We start from the raw sequence: 17064 nt of genomic DNA, 5'->3' as shown, positions 1-17064 counted from the left end.
TATTTAATGCAACAACCTCTTCAAAAGTTTTGAAAATCAAATGTGGGAGTTCTTTTATTGCCGAATGAATAAACTAAACAGTTCATCAGATTTGGCAAAGAGTACAACCTTGGGTTTTAACTACCACTTGTATGATTTTATTGTTTTTCTGCACAAATAAGCCTTGCAGCTAAATGAGCGTCGTCGTACGGTTCTTTTCCTCTTCCTCTGTGCTGCTAATCACAGAAATGTTGCCGCTAAAGGCTGCACTAGTGAAGGAACATCTGAACTCAGCGCTTGAGAGTAGAGGTATAACATCTGATGTGAGGCAGGGGGAAAGGGCCGTTCACTAGGCCTCTTCTAGCATTTTAGTTTTCATGTGTCAACAAAAATTAGGAGATGGTGTTTGACGTTTGTGTAACAATCTAGTGAAGTGACAGCTCTGCTGTGCCTTTAGCTGCATGCGTGTTAGACTGGTCATTAATGCTACAAAGTCTTTATAAATCTCAGGATTTTTGCAAACTTCCTTCAAACGCAGAAATTGTTTAATGTTTTATCAGCAGCATAAAAAATAAAAACACCAAGAGCAAAGTTGACTTTTTGAATGTCACGTGTCATCCGTGCATCAGCCTGGTAGAATGAGTGACTGCCAATCTGATACACAGCGCCACTTTGGCCTTGGCAGCGTTTATCAGTAGCTGTCCAGCTTCACGGATGGCTGATGTGGTGAGAGAATCAGGGAGATCAACTCTTAGGGTTCTGCAGAGATCCGCATGGAGAGCAGCGAGAGGGGAAGGTTAGAGAGGCATGGTGGAGCTATAAGAATGAAGATAGCAAACAGCGCCGTATCTTCTGATCGGTTTGAGTGTGGAACAACCTGAACGTGTAAACCAGTCAACAGTTTGGAGGTGATTCCTGGCAGCTGTAGGATCATTTCTGCATCTGATCTTTATCACCTTCATCAGCTCATGTAATAAATATTTCTGTAACATTAAAATCCTCTCCATTAGTTTCACTTACATCAGATTTGTGACTTATTTAATTAAAGCTTTTTTTTTTACTTGTTTAGCTTGTGTGCATTAACGTTTCCAGATTCACACAAACGGTTGCACTGCAGGAACTCAGCTTGCTTCAGTTTAAGATGGAAATTCCCAGTTTTCAGTTCCTGCTGCTGAAAAAGCTAAAGGTGGGAATTGTCTGACTTGTTGATGCCACAATTCCCATCTCTGGAGCATTAAATCAGAGAGAGAAACCTTTATTTTTTCCCTACTTCACATGTCAGTGAAACATGGAGGGAAAGTGCAGCATCTCTATAACTTATCAGGATTCAGCAATTAGTGCTGACTCAGTCAGAAGTGTTTGGTTACGTCTGAGAGACGAGGCAGTGGACAGCGCTGTGGACCGATTGCTGCATTCTTATGGTCACTGGCTAGTGTCTCACTGTCCAAATGTTGAAACAGCATACTGAGCACACACAAGGAGGGAAAACAGGGAAAATGGTCTTTGGTACATCAAGCTAATCTCATCGTTGTTGTCTTCCTCCGCTTTTCCGGATCCGGGTGGCGGGGGCAGCATCCCAACTAGGAAGCTCCAGACCGTCCTCTCCCCGGCCACCTCCACCAGCTCCTCCGGCAGGACCCCAAGGCGTTCTCGTACCAGATTGGAGATGTAACCTCTCCAACGTGTCCTGGGTTGACCCGGGGGCCTCCTGCCAGCAGGACATGCCCGAAACACCTCCCCGGGGAGGCGTCCAGGAGGCATCCTGACCAGATGCCCAAACCACCTCAACTGGCTCCTTTTGATCCGGAGGAGCAGCGGTTCTACTCCGAGTCCCTCCCGAAAGTCCGAGCTCCTCACCCTATCTCTAAAGCTGAGCCCGGCCACCTGACGGAGGAAACTCATTTCGGCCGCTTGTATCCACAATCTCGTTCTTTCGGTCATTACCCAAAGCTCGTGACCATAGGTGAGGATTGGGACGTAGATCGGCCGGTAAATCGAGAGCCTGGCTTTCTGGCTCAGCTCCCTCTTCACCACGACAGATCGGCTCAGCGCCCGCATCACTGCAGATGCTGAACCAATCCGCCTGTCGATCTCCCGATCCCTCCTACCCTCACTCATGAACAAGACCCCGAGATACTTAAACTCCTCCACTTGAGGTAGGACCTCTCCCCCGACCCGGAGTTGGCAAGCCACCCTTTTCCGGTCGAGAACCATGGTCTCAGATTTGGAGGTGCTGATCCTCATCCCAAGCTAATCTCATAAATTAATATATTATTTTGCTACTCGTAACATTTCGGACACAGTAAACTAATGCAAAAGCCTGACATGGAGATAAAGTCAACATCTTAGTGTTAAACGCTCTCTGGAAGTTTCCATAGGATTAGAAACCTCATGCAGTGAATTTATGCTGTTATATGTTTGGCTTCTTTCTGGTTTCTTGACAGTTTTCCTTCTCATCAGCTGAGTTTCATCAATTATTAGGGAGGATTGCAAATGAGAAAACGTTCTGAACCATGAAGCAGCATTTAGTCAGGTCAGGCAGAGATAGTAACTCAACCACTTAGATCTTCATGCAGTCTGAATGTTATATTTTCGTCTTCGTCTTCGTCTTCGTCTTCCTCCGCTTATCCGGGTCCGGGTCGCGGGGGCAGCATACCAATTAGGGAGCTCCAGGCCGTCCTCTCCCCGGCCTTGTCCACCAGCTCCTCCGGCAGGACCCCAAGGCGTTCCCGGACCAGATTGGAGATGTAACCTCTCCAACGTGTCCTGGGTCGACCTGGGGGCCTTCTGCCAGCAGGACATGCCCGAAACACCTCCCCGGGGAGGCGTCCAGGAGGCATCCTGACCAGATGCCCAAACCACCTCAACTGGCTCCTTTCGATCCGGAGGAGCAGCGGTTCTACTCCGAGTCCCTCCCGAATGTCCGAGCTCCTCACCCTATCTCTAAGGCTGAGCCCGGCCACCCTACGGAGGAAACTCATTTTGGCCGCTTGTATCCGCGATCTCGTTCTTTCGGTCATTACCCAAAGCTCATGACCATAGGTGAGGATTGGGACGTAGATCGACCGGTAAATCGAGAGCCTGGCTTTCTGGCTCAGCTCCCTCTTCCCCACGACAGATCGGCTCAGTGTCCGCATCACTGCAGACGCCGAACCAATCCGCCTGTCGATCTCCCGATCCCTCCTACCCTCACTCGTGAACAAGACCCCGAGATACTTAAACTCCTTCACTTGAGGTAGGACCTCTCCCCCGACCCGGAGGTGGCAAGCCACCCTTTTCCGGTCGAGAACCATGGTCTCAGATTTGGAGGTGCTGATCCTCATCCCAGCCGCTTCACATTCGGCCGCGAACCTACCCAGCAAGAGCTGAAGGTCAGAGCTGGATGAAGCTAGGAGGACCACATCATCCGCAAAAAGCAGAGACGAGATTCTCCTGCTACCAAACTCGACACACTCCACACCACGGCTGCGTCTAGAAATTCTGTCCATAAAAGTGATGAACAGAACCGGTGACAAAGGGCAGCCCTGGCGGAGTCCAACCCTCACTGGGAACAGGTCCGACTTACTACCGGCTATGCGGACCAAACTCAAGCTCCTCTGGTAAAGGGACTGAATGGCCCTTAACAGAAAGCCACCCACCCCATACTCCTGGAGCGTCCCCCACAGGGTGCCCCTGGGGACACGGTCATAAGCCTTCTCCAAATCCACAAAGCACATGTGGATTGGTTGGGCAAACTCCCATGCCCCCTCCATCACCCTTGCAAGGGTATAGAGCTGGTCCACAGTTCCACGGCCAGGACGAAAACCACATTGCTCCTCCTCTATCTGAGATTCAACTATCGATCGGACCCTCCTCTCCAGTACCTTGGCGTAGACCTTTCCAGGGAGGCTGAGGAGTGTGATCCCCCTATAGTTGGAACACACCCTCAGGTCACCCTTCTTAAAGATGGGGACCACCACCCCGGTCTGCCACTCCCTAGGAACTGCCCCCGATGACCATGCAATGTTGTAGAGACGTGTCAACCACGACAGCCCTACAACATCCATAGCCTTGAGATACCCAGGACGAACCTCATCTGCCCCCGGGGCTCCGCCGCTGTGTAGTTGTTTGACTACCTCAGCAACTTCTGCCCCCGAGATCGGACAGTCCATCCCCAGGCTTCCCAGCTCTGGTTCCTCCTCGGAATGCACATTGGTGGGATTGAGGAGCTCCTCAAAGTATTCCTTCCACCGTCCGACTATAGCCTCAGTTGACGTCAGCAGCTCCCCATCCCCACTGTAAACAGTGTGAGCGAGTTGCTGCCTTCCTCTCCTGAGGCGCCGGACAGTTTGCCAGAACCTCTTTGGAGCCGATCGATAGTCTTTCTCCATGGCCTCACCAAACTCCTCCCACGCCCGAGATTTTGCCTCGGCAACTGCCACTGCTGCACCCCGCTTGGCTATCCGGTACCTGTCTGCTGCCTCCGGAGACCCACAGACCAGCCACGCCCTGTAGGCCTCCTTCTTCAGCCTGACGGCTCCCCGAACCTCTGGTGTCCACCAGCGGGTACGGGGGTTGCCACCACGAATGGCACCGGCCACCTTACGACCACAGCTAGCAACAGCCGCCTCGACAATCGCAGAGTGGAACAAGGCCCACTCGGACTCAATGTCCCCCACTGCTCTCGGGACGTGGTCAAAGCTCTGCCGGAGGTGGGAGTTGAAGACCGTCTTGACAGGTTCTTCTGCCAGGCGTTCCCAGCAGACCCTCACTATGCGTTTGGGTCTGCCAGGTCTACGCGGCATGTTCCCTTGCCATCTGATCCAACTCACCACCAGGTGGTGATCAGTTGACAGCTCCGCCCCTCTCTTCACTTGGGTGTCCAAAACATACGGCCACAGGTCAGATGATACGACTACAAAATCTATCATCGACCTGTGACCTAGGCTGCCCTGGTACCAAGTGTACCGGTGGGCATCCTTATGTTCGAACATGGTGTTCGTTATGGCCAAACTGCGGCTTGCACAGAAGTCCAATAACAAAACACCGCTCGAGTTCAGATTAGGTGGGCCGTTCCTCCCAATCACACCCCTCCAGGTCAAGCTGTCATTGCCCACGTGAGCATTGAAGTCCCCCAGCAGGACAATGGAGTCCCCTGATGGAGCACTATCTAGCACTCGTCCCAGGGACTCCAAAAAGGGTGGGTACTCTGAACTGATATTTGGCCCATAAGCACAAACAACAGTCAGGACCCGTTCCCCGACCCGAAGGCGCAAGGAAGCTACCCTCTTGTCCCCCGGGGTAAACCCCAACACACAGGCAGAGAGTCTCGGGGCTAACAAAAAGCCAACCCCAGCCCTCCGCCTCTCACCCGGAGCAACTTCAGCAAAGTAGAGTGTCCAACCCCTCTCCAGGTCTCGGGTTCCAGAGCCAATGCAATGTGTCGAGGTGAGTCCGACTATATCTAGCCGGTACCGCTCAACCTCTGCCACAAGCTCCGGCTCCTTCCCCGCCAGCGAGGTGACGTTCCATGTCCCAAAAACTAGTTTTCTTGTCCGGGGATTGGACCGCCAAGGCTCCCGCCTTGGTCTGCCACCCGATTCGCATTGCACCGGACCCTTCATGTTCCTCCTGCGGGTGGTGGGTCCACAGTTGGACGAGCCCATGTATCCGGTTCGGGCTGGGCCCGGCCGGGCCCCATGGGCGAAAGCCCGGCCACCAGGCGCTCGCTCACGGGCCCCAACCCCAGGCCTGGCTCCAGGGTGGGACCCCGGTAACCCTCCGGGCCGGGTACTCCGACTCTTCGTTTTAACCGCCATGAACGATCCTTCGAACCGTTCTTTGTCTCACCCTTCACCTAAGACCAATTTGCCATCAATCAATTTATCCACTTAAAAATGTTCCTGACGTTGCTGCTCAACAATCACAAAGCTTTAAAACCCCCATGCTGCTGCTGCTTCAGGGAACAATATGTGTTATTCTTGTTCGTCTGTGAATGTCTCGTGTTCTTCTGGTCATTAAGCAGGGAAAATATCTAAATTTACTCACTTTAACATCAATAATCCAGTTATAATCTAAGTTATTTCCAGATTTTTCTGTATCCATGTTTTTAAAGAAAAATGTTTAGTGTCTGAGCTGTTTTAGGCTTTAATCAATGTTACAGAGCCACTTTTGACAGTTTAGAGAACAAAACTGTGGAAAAGACCACAAATACCCTTAATTATATTCAAATGTTTGTGGTCATGAGTCTCTCACATCACTGTTGGAGAATTTTGTCTCTCTATTTCTGACAGAATTGTTAAAGACACACATGTTGGACGGTTTTCCAGCTTGAAGTGTCAGGTTAAAGGTCAAACACTGTTGTTTCAGAGTTTTCTGATGGAAAGCAGAATTCATGGTTACATCAGTTAAGAGGTTCGGGTCCTGATACAGCCCCAGATCATGACAATACCACCACTATGTTGGACTGCTGGTATGATGTTCTTTTGACATGTTCTTTTTACCAATAGTTCTGGAAAAAATGTTGTGTGGTTCATTTGAGACAGATCATTTTGTTCTTCTGGGTCTGCATGAGTTTGGTTTGGCTCTTTCGTTTGTACGTTTCTTCGTCACAAAACATGATGTGTTACTTTTTGAGCTCTTTAAAGCTTAATTTCCACTGCCCTTTTTGGCATGGAATGGGGAGGATAGGCTCCCTAATTTATCTGTCCCCATTGTAAAACCGGTCCAGACAACCCACGCCAGTCAGGGGACTTTTTGGGGCCCCTTCTGTTGTAGGTCCAGAAATTTCTGGAGAGGTATGGTTAGGGCGGAGCAACAACACAGTCCACGGATACAAGGACAGAAATACGTCACTACATGCCAAAATCAAAACAAACAGAGTTCTGTTGTTTATATTTTCATTACTTGAACATGAATGTGAGAAGATACCAGCAAGTGGCAAAAAGATTTGATCGTTTTCAAAGCTCTATACATTCTTCACCGTCATCGTGACAGTCCACCCTCAGGAGCAGCTAGACCAACTCAAATGTAATGGTCCGAGAGTCACTCAACAAAAGGACCTGGAAGCGCAAGGTCCGGTTAAGTTAGGACAGAAACAGCCGGAGTGGATTTTGTTTTGTTGTTTTTTTCAGAGTGGAAATGGGAGAAATTTACGGAGCAAGGCAGGCCTTTGGACTCAAGCCAAGCCAGCTTAATTTGTATCACACCTTACAACCGAATAAAACCGACCAAAGTGCTTCATAGCAATTAAAAACATTCTAAACAACACACAACATAAAATTTGATTTTCAAAAGAGACTTAAAACCAGACAGGGAAGAGGCCGGCCTAATACTAACGCATTCCAGAGCCTAGGGGGTGCTCAGTGACCGCACTCTGGAGTCACGCGTGGAGCTCGTGGGTAAGCATTTTGTTTTGTCTTTAGCTCTGTAGACCATTTATTGTAACACACAAAAAAAATTGTGAATAGTTGCACAACTTATTTTTTTAAATCGCGCATGACGAGTCGTATATCCCCACCTGCTGACATGAGAGCCCAAACTGCAATAGAATTACTCTGATCCATACCTGTACACACCGCCGATGGTCACCCACGCCACACCTTACCAGACCTGGCGGTGGAAATTTGGCCTCAACCTCTGTCACATCAGACAGGTTCTACTGAGTTCCTCACAGGGATGCTTGACTGTGATTGTTTTCCTTTGGCCGTGTAGTCATCCAGTGGTGTCTCAATCATAAAAATGCTTTGTGGGGAAATATTTAACCACAGCTTGAATAAAAGCAGTAAATTAGGCGACCCTTCAAATGTAGTATGATGGTGTCACATCAGAAAAGCTTTATGCTTTAAATAGAATCGTTACTTTTGTGTAGAGGCATACGTTTTAATGGGGAAATATGATTACTTTTTCTTAGTTATAATAAGTTAGAATATTTTTATGGTCCATTCCAAACATGTTTATGAAGTTCTTTGCATAAAATCCCTCTTACATAAAACAATTTCATCATTTTCAGTACCCTCCAGAATGAGCCAATGCAGGGCTCTGTCACTTTAAGAAAACAAGCTTTGGGTGGCTACGCCCACCCATTCCCACTCAGGCAGCTCTAAACTTTGAGGTTCAGATACCAAGGAGGGGCTCAGAGTAGAGCCACAGCTTCTCCTGCAGGCACTACTTTCCCCATTTGTGACATCACAATTAGGGAGTTTTTGAAACAGCTTGTTTTACGTATATAGTTCCTAAAAGCAAACACTGACAGAAAACGGATGGATAGATTTATATTCATGTTCTGAGACTTTATAGAGGCAGTAGAGACCTACATGAAGACACAAAAGGATGCAAACGTTGATTTTTAGATATTATCTCCTTACAAGCTACAACAAGCAAACAGGAAATCTGATTGTTCATCACTTCTCGTAGCTTTGAAATACGTTCAAGACCATTATTTTACAATAAGCAAATTCAAAACACATCGAACTTTCTGTTTTCTTGTTGATAATCTATGGAGATTCAAAAGAATAAAAGCACCAAGGTGACATGGGTTCACCTTTTGACCAAGCAGCCCTGGTATACAGTATTCACAATTTCAAAGCCAAGCCTCACCACCTGAGCCAATTAGGGCCTTGGGAGCTGAATCCATCCATGTTGTCTATCGGTTCGGGGTCGGGTTGCCATTTGCATGTAACCCCAGTCTATTATCCTAATGTGCTGGTGTTCTGCATACAAATGGAGGCATTTATTTTGCTGCTCTCTGGCCTTCACCCTTCAAACGCTCACCTGACAGGAATCCAAATGTTCTCAGCTACTGCTGTCGCTCTGACTCAATGCTCAGGTCTCTCATTTGGAAAGCGTTAAGGGTCTCTGTGTTCTTGCACACAGACCACGCCGTTGGCTCAGCTGGGAAAAGAGTTAGTTGGTGAGGATTTGTCTGACTGCTCTTTGATTGGTTAGAGGCAACGTTGGAGGCCTGCAAGTTTCACGATTTACAATATTTATTGCTAAGTAATGGGGGGGGGGGGGGGGGGGGGGGCTTGTGCAACGCAGAGAACTCTTGTCTTGTTCAACAGCTTTTGTTTCCTAATGTTTAGCAAAATCATGAGGAACAACATGTACAAAAAAGAAACTGTTGGTGCAACTTATTTAACACGTTCAGCCATGAAGTGATGAAATCCAGTCGCTAATATACATGCAGACATTTCAAACACACACACTCTCACTGCTAGCCAGCTGTGTGGTAGGTAGCGTAAACGCAGACATAATTTACGACAGAGGTCTTACCGTTGTGCCCAGACGGTCACAGGGGTGAAGGGCTGGGTAGGAAGAAACTGGATCCATGTAGTAACTCATCACAGACGCTGTGGACAGGAGAAGCAGGGCCTGCTGAATGGATCAACACACAAACAGTCCAGGCTGGGTGGAATGGCCTATCTATCACACTGTTTACACTTTGTGTAGAGAGGAGCAATGAGGGAACAAGGAAGGAAAGAAACACAAAACTTGTGTTGAGTTTCAAAAACCTTAAACTTAATTTCCTCATTCGAAGGTAAAGCTGGGGTGAATGTAAACTCTAGATCTCTGTTTTTATTCAGTATCTTTTAATAAATGTTTTTCTAGCTTTGTTTTATCGTACTACTTCAGCCCAGCGGTACTGACGTCGTCTAATGGGCGGGGAGTATATTTAATATTGTATAAGTGAGTACAGAGAGCAGGAAAATATAATGTGAAGAACTGGACGAGTGTATGTGAAACACCTATTTGTTAGTTTTTATACATTTTCTGTAATCCTTGTTTGATTGTTACGTACGTAGAGAAATCTTTGAGTCTTCATTTACATTCATTTTGCTAAGAGCTGTGTAATACATAACATTCTCATGTGTGTGATAATAAAGGCGTAGTCTACTCAATGCTATTCTAAACGCATCATAAAGCACTTTGTAAAACTGAGTAAAGACTCTTGTGTTTGTTTTTAATATTCTGTCAGGATGTGTTATCTACAGGAGCTTCTGTGTCATCTCGTTCCCGTGCAGCCTCTGTGATCGGCCGATCGGTAGGAATGGGTACAAAATGTGTTTGTTGTTTTTAAGGCACCAACCGAATTCTGTGGTACTGACTGAGGACCGATTCACGTGATATGAAACGGTGCCTTGTTTCGGTACCATAGAGTTTGGTACCTTTCCTTCATTAATAAGAGCTTGCGAGACAGCGATTTGCCAAGATGGCCAGCAGCTCGAGAGCATTATGTTGTCAGTCGCTGCGGGCGAGCTGTAAACAAGGCAGCGTGGTAAAAAGAAAGCGCTCTAAAGTTTGGGTCCACTTCACTAAATGCGATGGGTGACTGAAGTGAGGCATCATCATCTTAATCTGCTCCAGCAGGTAAGCAAACTGTTTAAGATAATGTGAGCTTGATACTTTAGCCTAAAGTATCTTTCTGGAGTTTTCCCCTTTCATAAATTACGTATGATTTGTTATAAATCCGTAAAAGTGATTATCTTATTTTAATATGATGTGTGCAATACTTCATTTATTTTATTTTTTTTTTTTTTTGCTAAGCACGCCCTCTGCCCTGCAGAGCTCCATGCAATAGGAAACTGAGCGCCGACCAGAACTAACCAATAGTGTTAGACTACCGCTTACTTGCTTCCAAGTTAAGGAATACCTCGGCTGATGCAGAGTTGATTAACTTTTCACGGACAAGTAGTCTCTAAAATGTAAATATATGAAAACACAACATGACATGAGAATAATACTCGTAAAACAGCTTGTTTTAGCTCTGTCTGTTGGCTACAGAAGCACATTTATAAACAGAAACGAGAAATCAAAAAACAGAAGGAGTGTGATATGCTTGTCAGCCACTAGATGGCGTCATCGGATAAGATAAATACTCCAGAAAGAAGCTTTAAATTGCTATCAGCTAATGGCGTGTTCGCTTTCTCCTCGGTTCTCGGAAATTCTGACTTCTGGGTAGAAAGAAGTGACTGTTCAAAAGGAATGAAGATAGACGGTAAATTTAATTCGCAGCAAAGACGTTTGCTTTGCAGTTTAAAAAAAACTACAAAGACCCACCATCACACAGTTAGTCCAGACGGGAATGCAGAGGATTAGGAGTACATGGATCTGGGTTTAGTTTGCGAAACACCACTGTATTAAAATACAAATAGGTGTTTATCAAAGTTTGTTTTAGATTCATTTGTAGTTTATAATACTCCTCATCTTAGTTATTCCAGAGGGCATGGAAGAGGAATGGAAGTCCATGGAGCTGGGTACCTGGTACCGAATTGATTCAAATGTGAACGGCATCCATCCCTACCGATCAGTGTTTGCTAGTTGTTGTCAGTGGTTGCCCTTAGACTGTAGAATGATCTGCCCCTAGAGACAAGACAAGTCCCTTTTCTCAATGTTTCTACGTCTTATTTCTATGTGGCTTTTGGATCTGTGACTCGGTCACAGATACTCTTTTAATGTTGTCCTGATGTAACTTTTATTACTATTTGGTATTTCAATTATTATAAATCATTTGTATTTTTTATTTCATTAAAAGTTATTTTCATCTGATTCTGAAGCATCCTCCGATCTTTCCCTCATTACTCACTCATAGAGCCCACTTCTTCCTCCTACCCCTCCTCCTCTTCTTCTCCTTTCCTTTCCTCTCCTCCTCCTCCCTTCACCACTTCACTAACACTGAGCGGTAGGAGCTGCATCAACAAAAGGACACTAGAAACTAAACAGCGAGATTACATCGGCGGATACATGGCGTAGCCTACATGGGCAGCCTTGCATCTTTCTCGCATTCATATATGAAACATTTTGGCATTTCTAGATTGCGGCAGGCAGCTGCTGACAGGCGGAGGAGAGATGCGCCATCAGCGCTCAATGCGTACAGATGTTCAGCCGCTCAAAAAGACTCAGATGCTCTTCTTTCAGGGGGAAAAGTGCCCATTGAGTGAATCCAACTCAAATTACTTCTTCCATTCAGATGCTTACATCATCACCTTGTGCTTTTTTAAATCCAACCGATCTGAATGTGTAAATAAATCCTTCAGCATGTTGACTTTTCAGATTTGCTGTGATCTCGTTTTATTAAGAAAAATCTGGAACCCACGAGTTATTTGAAAACGAGACAATAATTCTGAAACAACAGTTTGTGGGTTTTAATGAAAAAGATTTTTTGCGACAAATAATTAAATTAGATCTAACGTGGCGCGTCTTGGGACAGTCTCCTGGAAGCGCACTGCTCCTAAGAATTCTTGTCAGGAAAAACTGAAACTTTCACACAGTAAACACAAGAGGAAAGGAAACATTGTCCTTTAGAAGTCGGGAAATGGAATACAGCAGAGTTAAAGTCATAAACGTTCGCACTTACCGACTGGAAACTTTCCTGCAGTGCTGGAAGCGCCGGTCAACCGAGCGGTGGACTTGCAGAAGATGCTGTACCTGCGCGCTGCGAGCCCCGCAGAGGAAGAAATATCACGCACACACTTAGTCCCTCCCTCAATCTCACGGTGATCCTTCTCCAAATCCCATTTTCCGTGTTGTTTTTTTGGGTTCCTCATGCATGCGCACATGCAGCCACAGAACAGGTGGAGGAACTCAATCCTTCATTAATTCGCTTTTCTTAATGTTTCCAAACACTGCTGTGCGTCACTGACGCAACAGGAGACTCGTGTATTCCAGTGAGTCAATTCAGTAACTTTAAAGGTTGAAAAGGTGTTCGTGATGTTTCATTTCTGAGTTTATTTTTTTATTTTTTTATTGATTATTTAGTTGTTTTTGTGTTCCTCTTCTGGAATCTTTGAGGAAAAATAGCAGGAAGGAGGAAAGGAAGCATCCCATGGAGAGGCTGTGATGGAGATCTTCCTGCTATATTATAATCCTAACAACAATAAGCAGAGTAGGTGTTTTAGAGGATCAAACAGGCATATTTCTCATCTTGTTCTTTTAGAAATTGGGAATCAAGCAAAGCTGTGATTTTCTCAGTTCCTCCTCATTCAGATGCTTCTGCAGTTTGTTGACTGATGATGACCGATTCTCACACACCTCCTCCTACTAACTTCAGTCCTGATACTGATTAAACCAAATGAAGTGGAGGTCGACTGATGTTGTGTTTTTGCCAATACCCATGCCGATATGAGGCAGACATGGTCACCTGATGGCTGATACTGCTGATTTTTATGGGTTGATTTCCATGGCCGATATCTAGACATTTTCCACCTTATTTGGGGCGACGGTGGCACAGGAGTTAAGTGCTCGCCCCGTAATCAGAAGGTTGCAGGTTCGAGCCCCGCTCAGTCTGTCGCTGTCGTTGTGTCCTTGGGCAAGACACTTAACCCACGTTGCCTGCTGGTGGTGGTCGGAGGGACCGGTGGCGCCTGTGCTCGGCAGCCTCGCCTCTGTCAGTGCGCCCCAGGGCAGCTGTGGCTACATCGTAGCTCATCCTCACCAGTATGTAAATGTGTGTGTGAATGGGTGAATGACTGATTGTGTTGTAAAGCGCCTTGGGGGGTTCCAGGACTCTAGAAGGCGCTATATCAAATGCAGGCCATTTACCATTAATTTTCATGCAAATTTGTCACTAAAGGCATCAGCTGATGTACAACATTTCTGAAGCTGAATCAGTTCAACTGATGAATAACTTTGCGCACTGCTCAGTGTAAAAGTCAGTCACCTAAATAAAGCTAGTCTACAGTCTTTATTATGCAGGTGTTATCTGTGAATGTAAAAATGCATTTAAATCAAATTCTGCAACAGCATTGGGCTGCTCAAGAATGTGCCTGACTTTTAATCGGCTTACATCGGCCGAGTGATAAATCGGTCTACCCCTACTCTAAAGTTCTTCTCTGCAGTTCTTTCTCATTGATCTGCACATCTCAGGCTCCTAAATCTCTTTACTGCATGGTTTTTAGTGCATGGTGTGGTTTCCTCGCCCTACTCCCCCTTTATCGGCGCAACACTCAACACTTGCGAGTGATCTGAAACACCTTGTGGCTCCATGATAATTCTCTGACCCCAGAGCAACATTTGTTTGAATTAGAAAGTGCACGGTTCAAACCTCCTGATACCTGCTGCTCTTAACAGTAAATCTTCCGTCTGGGGTAAAGAGGTGTGTGTGTGTATGTGTTTTTGTGTGTGTGTGTGAAGGGCTCAGGAGGGAGGGGGTGGGTCAAACCCAAGGTGAGAGGCGTGAAGAAGTACCATGAGGGGCTCTGCTGCTAGCAGGTTGCATTTTCTCAACCTCTGAATCCCTCTGCGATCCCGTGGGGTTCAGCACCCTCCCTCCTCCTGAGTTAGAGGGTGAGGGACGCAGCTGGGCAACACGTAGAGGGCAAAAGGCGAGGGCATGACTTATTTTCATGTGGAGTGGAAAGCGCCCCTGCGATCAGCCCAAATTGAATAAAAGCGAGACTCAATGTGATCCAGATCTTAAAGCGATGCTCCAGCAATGCTGTTCTAATTAGCAGGCTCACCAGTTCAAAGGCGAGGCCCCTGGTACTATCATCACATCGGCCCCTGCCTTTCACCTCCCTATTACGGTGCCATCTTTTCCCGCTCAGCGTTGATGTGTGTCTGTCGGCGGAGCTTATGTTTTACATTAAACAGAGAGCAAGAGCTTAACCAGACAAAAGCATCCGAGCTGGAGAGCTTCATGTCTTTGAATCATTTAGTACAAACTCCTCCGTCGACAGTGTAGCTCAAGAGCAAAAGATCTCAGGTCTCATTCATTTGACAAAAAATGGTTTGCAATCAAAGACAGTAGAAAACAAATCGCAATTGGAACTTTGTGTGGAAGCTGAAGCTTAAAATAACGATGGCGTTCACCCCTGAAAGTCCTGCTCCCTCTAATGTAAATAAACGAAGACACCTCAGTCCGGTGGTGTTTTTAATGGTTTACTCAGCTCATACCTTTTAAATATTCAGATATTAGTTTTTAGAGTACAGCGCCTGGCCAAAAGAAAGAAGATTTGAGTTAGCCAATATAGGAACAAGCCTGTTGGATAATTACTGCATGGGATGGCAACAAGTTATTTAACCCCAACTGATACAATGAGTTGCTTCTCTTTCTTAAATAACTATGTGGAAAGACACATCTGGTGGCCGTGGAGAAGGTGTTAGTCTGTTTGAGAAGGGTCAGATCATTAGCATCAAGTAGAGGAAACTTCTAAGGAGATGCAGAAATGACTAAATCTGGGTTAAGAACTGTCCAACACTTTGTTAAAAAACTGGTATGATGAGTCCAGATGGACTCTGCTCCAGAGTGATGGTGCATCAGGGAAAGAAGAGAGGCAGATGAAGTGATGCACCCGTCATGCCTAGTGCCTACTGTACAAGCCTGTGGGGGCAGTGCTATGATATGGGCTTGCTGCAGTTGGTCAGGTCTAGGTTCAGCAACAGGATATGCTCCAAGAATGAGGTCAGCTGACTACCTGAATATCCTGAATGACCAGGTTACTCCATCTTCCCTGAAGGCACGGGCATATTCCTAGATGACAATGCCAGGATTCATCGGGCTTAGACAGAGAACGAGTGGTTCAGGGAGCATGAGACATCATTTTCACACATGGATTGGCCACCACAGAGTCCAGACCTATACCCCATTGAGAATCTTTGGGATGTGCTGGAGAAGGCTGTGTGAAGCGGTCAGACTTCACCATCAATGCAAGAAACATTAATGCAACACTGGATGGAAATAAATCTTGTGACGTTGCAGAAGCGTATTAAAACAACGCCGCAGCGAATGCGTGTAACCTAAAGGCGGTCCAACAAAATATCTGTGTGTGACTTTCTTCTTGGCCAGGCAGTGTATGTTTAGTTAAAATTAATTATTTAATGTTTAAAAACCTCAAGGACACCACTGAGGGTGCAGAATTGACTGTTCAGAGCATTTTGTTAAGATAAGTATCAACTGACAATAAATATAAAGATATTTGGTTTTCTTGTGCTGGAACAAATTGTAGTTGGGGGTAATTTTTGTGGGTTTGAAGCTGAAAAGTTTGGAAACTATTGGTCTAATTCAGTGTTTCCATTGGGGTTTTTGTTTTTGACTTATAGTTTATGGAACTGTTCAAGTTGTTTGCTTCCTTGATGAATTTCTGTCATCTCCGTGTTTTATCTAAATATACAGACCCGACAAAGCTGCTGTCTGTCCTCCGCTTTCACTGAGCTCCTCCAGAATGCAGATTCTTTTGTCTGATTGTCTCATTTTCTCATTTTGGATCTTCCAAAGATAGCGCTGACAGGTGATATTAATGGTCTTTTATTAGCATTATCCCGATTGCTGCAGATTTTTTGGAAGCACAAGACAGAGGGAAAGAGCAAGAGGGAGGCAAAGAGGAAGAAAAGAAAATGGAAGTCCTCCACCCACTACTTCTCACAGGAGACCGCCTCTCTCTTTGATAGCCTGCCCGAATCTGTTCCCCCCAAAGAAACTGCCCTGCAGATGTTATTGCCGTATGCCGACTACAAAGAAAGGAGCCCTTTATGAGGAGAACATCTATTTTTGGGTCTCAGTCAGTGTTTCCGAGTCGTGGCGCTCAGCAAGAGGAGGCCTCGTCTTTTCTGCCGCTGAAAACTCTGTTTTATTCCCTGCCCAGGATATTTTTAGATTAAAGCCAAGCTTTAATGAATAAAGTGAGGATGCAATATTTTATGGCAGTATCAATATTCCGCCGCTGTGGTGAGTTTGGGTCTGAAACAGTCCACGTTGCTGTTGGCACGAGCAGGGAGGAAAGGGGCTAAAATCAGGGCAAGAAGCTCCGTGGACTCTGGTTCTCGGAGAAGCCTTTGTATCGGTCCCGACTCGGTTCAATCACAAGTGCTGGTGGCTCAGACTCTCACACACACCCCCAGTCACAAAGCCGCGACTTTGCTGCACTGTTGACTGTGAGGCAAAGGTCTTGAGGGCAATATTAGCTCTTGATATTATTTTTAATTAAAGCTCCAATCCCTCAGCCAAGTTGTCCAAACAGATCTAAATAGGCCCTGTAAATCAGACAAACATCCTCCATATTTGATGGGCTGAGAGTGTGCACTATAGCCTCCAGATGGTTTGTGTTTCTCAAGTGTTTCACAAGGAGTGGTACGGGACAGCGATCTTCTGTTTGAGTGTTTCTCTTGACA

General features: G+C 46.1%; 1 protein-coding gene across 4 annotated transcripts in view; it reads right to left on the bottom strand.

The window, feature by feature from the left end:
• The window catches only part of ets1 (v-ets avian erythroblastosis virus E26 oncogene homolog 1), a 48533-nt gene extending 36015 nt beyond the window's left edge, over positions 1–12518 (bottom strand). For 2 of the 4 annotated variants that reach the window (XM_070543180.1, XM_070543181.1), the window contains exons 1-2: positions 12314–12518; positions 9232–9308 (exon numbers count right to left, since the gene is read on the bottom strand). In XM_070543180.1, coding sequence (XP_070399281.1) covers positions 9232–9308; positions 12314–12515 — 279 coding nt within the window. In that variant the 5' untranslated portion in view covers positions 12516–12518. Of the gene's footprint in view, positions 1–9231; positions 9334–12313 lie in introns of all 4 variants that reach the window. The other 2 variants (XM_070543182.1, XM_070543183.1) reach the window with 2 other exon arrangements.
• Between the last annotated feature and the right edge of the window lie 4546 nt (positions 12519–17064).

The sequence above is a fragment of the Nothobranchius furzeri genome, chromosome 13, assembly GCF_043380555.1.
Source record: "Nothobranchius furzeri strain GRZ-AD chromosome 13, NfurGRZ-RIMD1, whole genome shotgun sequence".
Lineage (NCBI taxonomy): Eukaryota > Metazoa > Chordata > Actinopteri > Cyprinodontiformes > Nothobranchiidae > Nothobranchius > Nothobranchius furzeri.
Note: the sequence above shows the minus strand (reverse complement) of the source record. Positions and strands in the feature narration are given on the sequence as shown.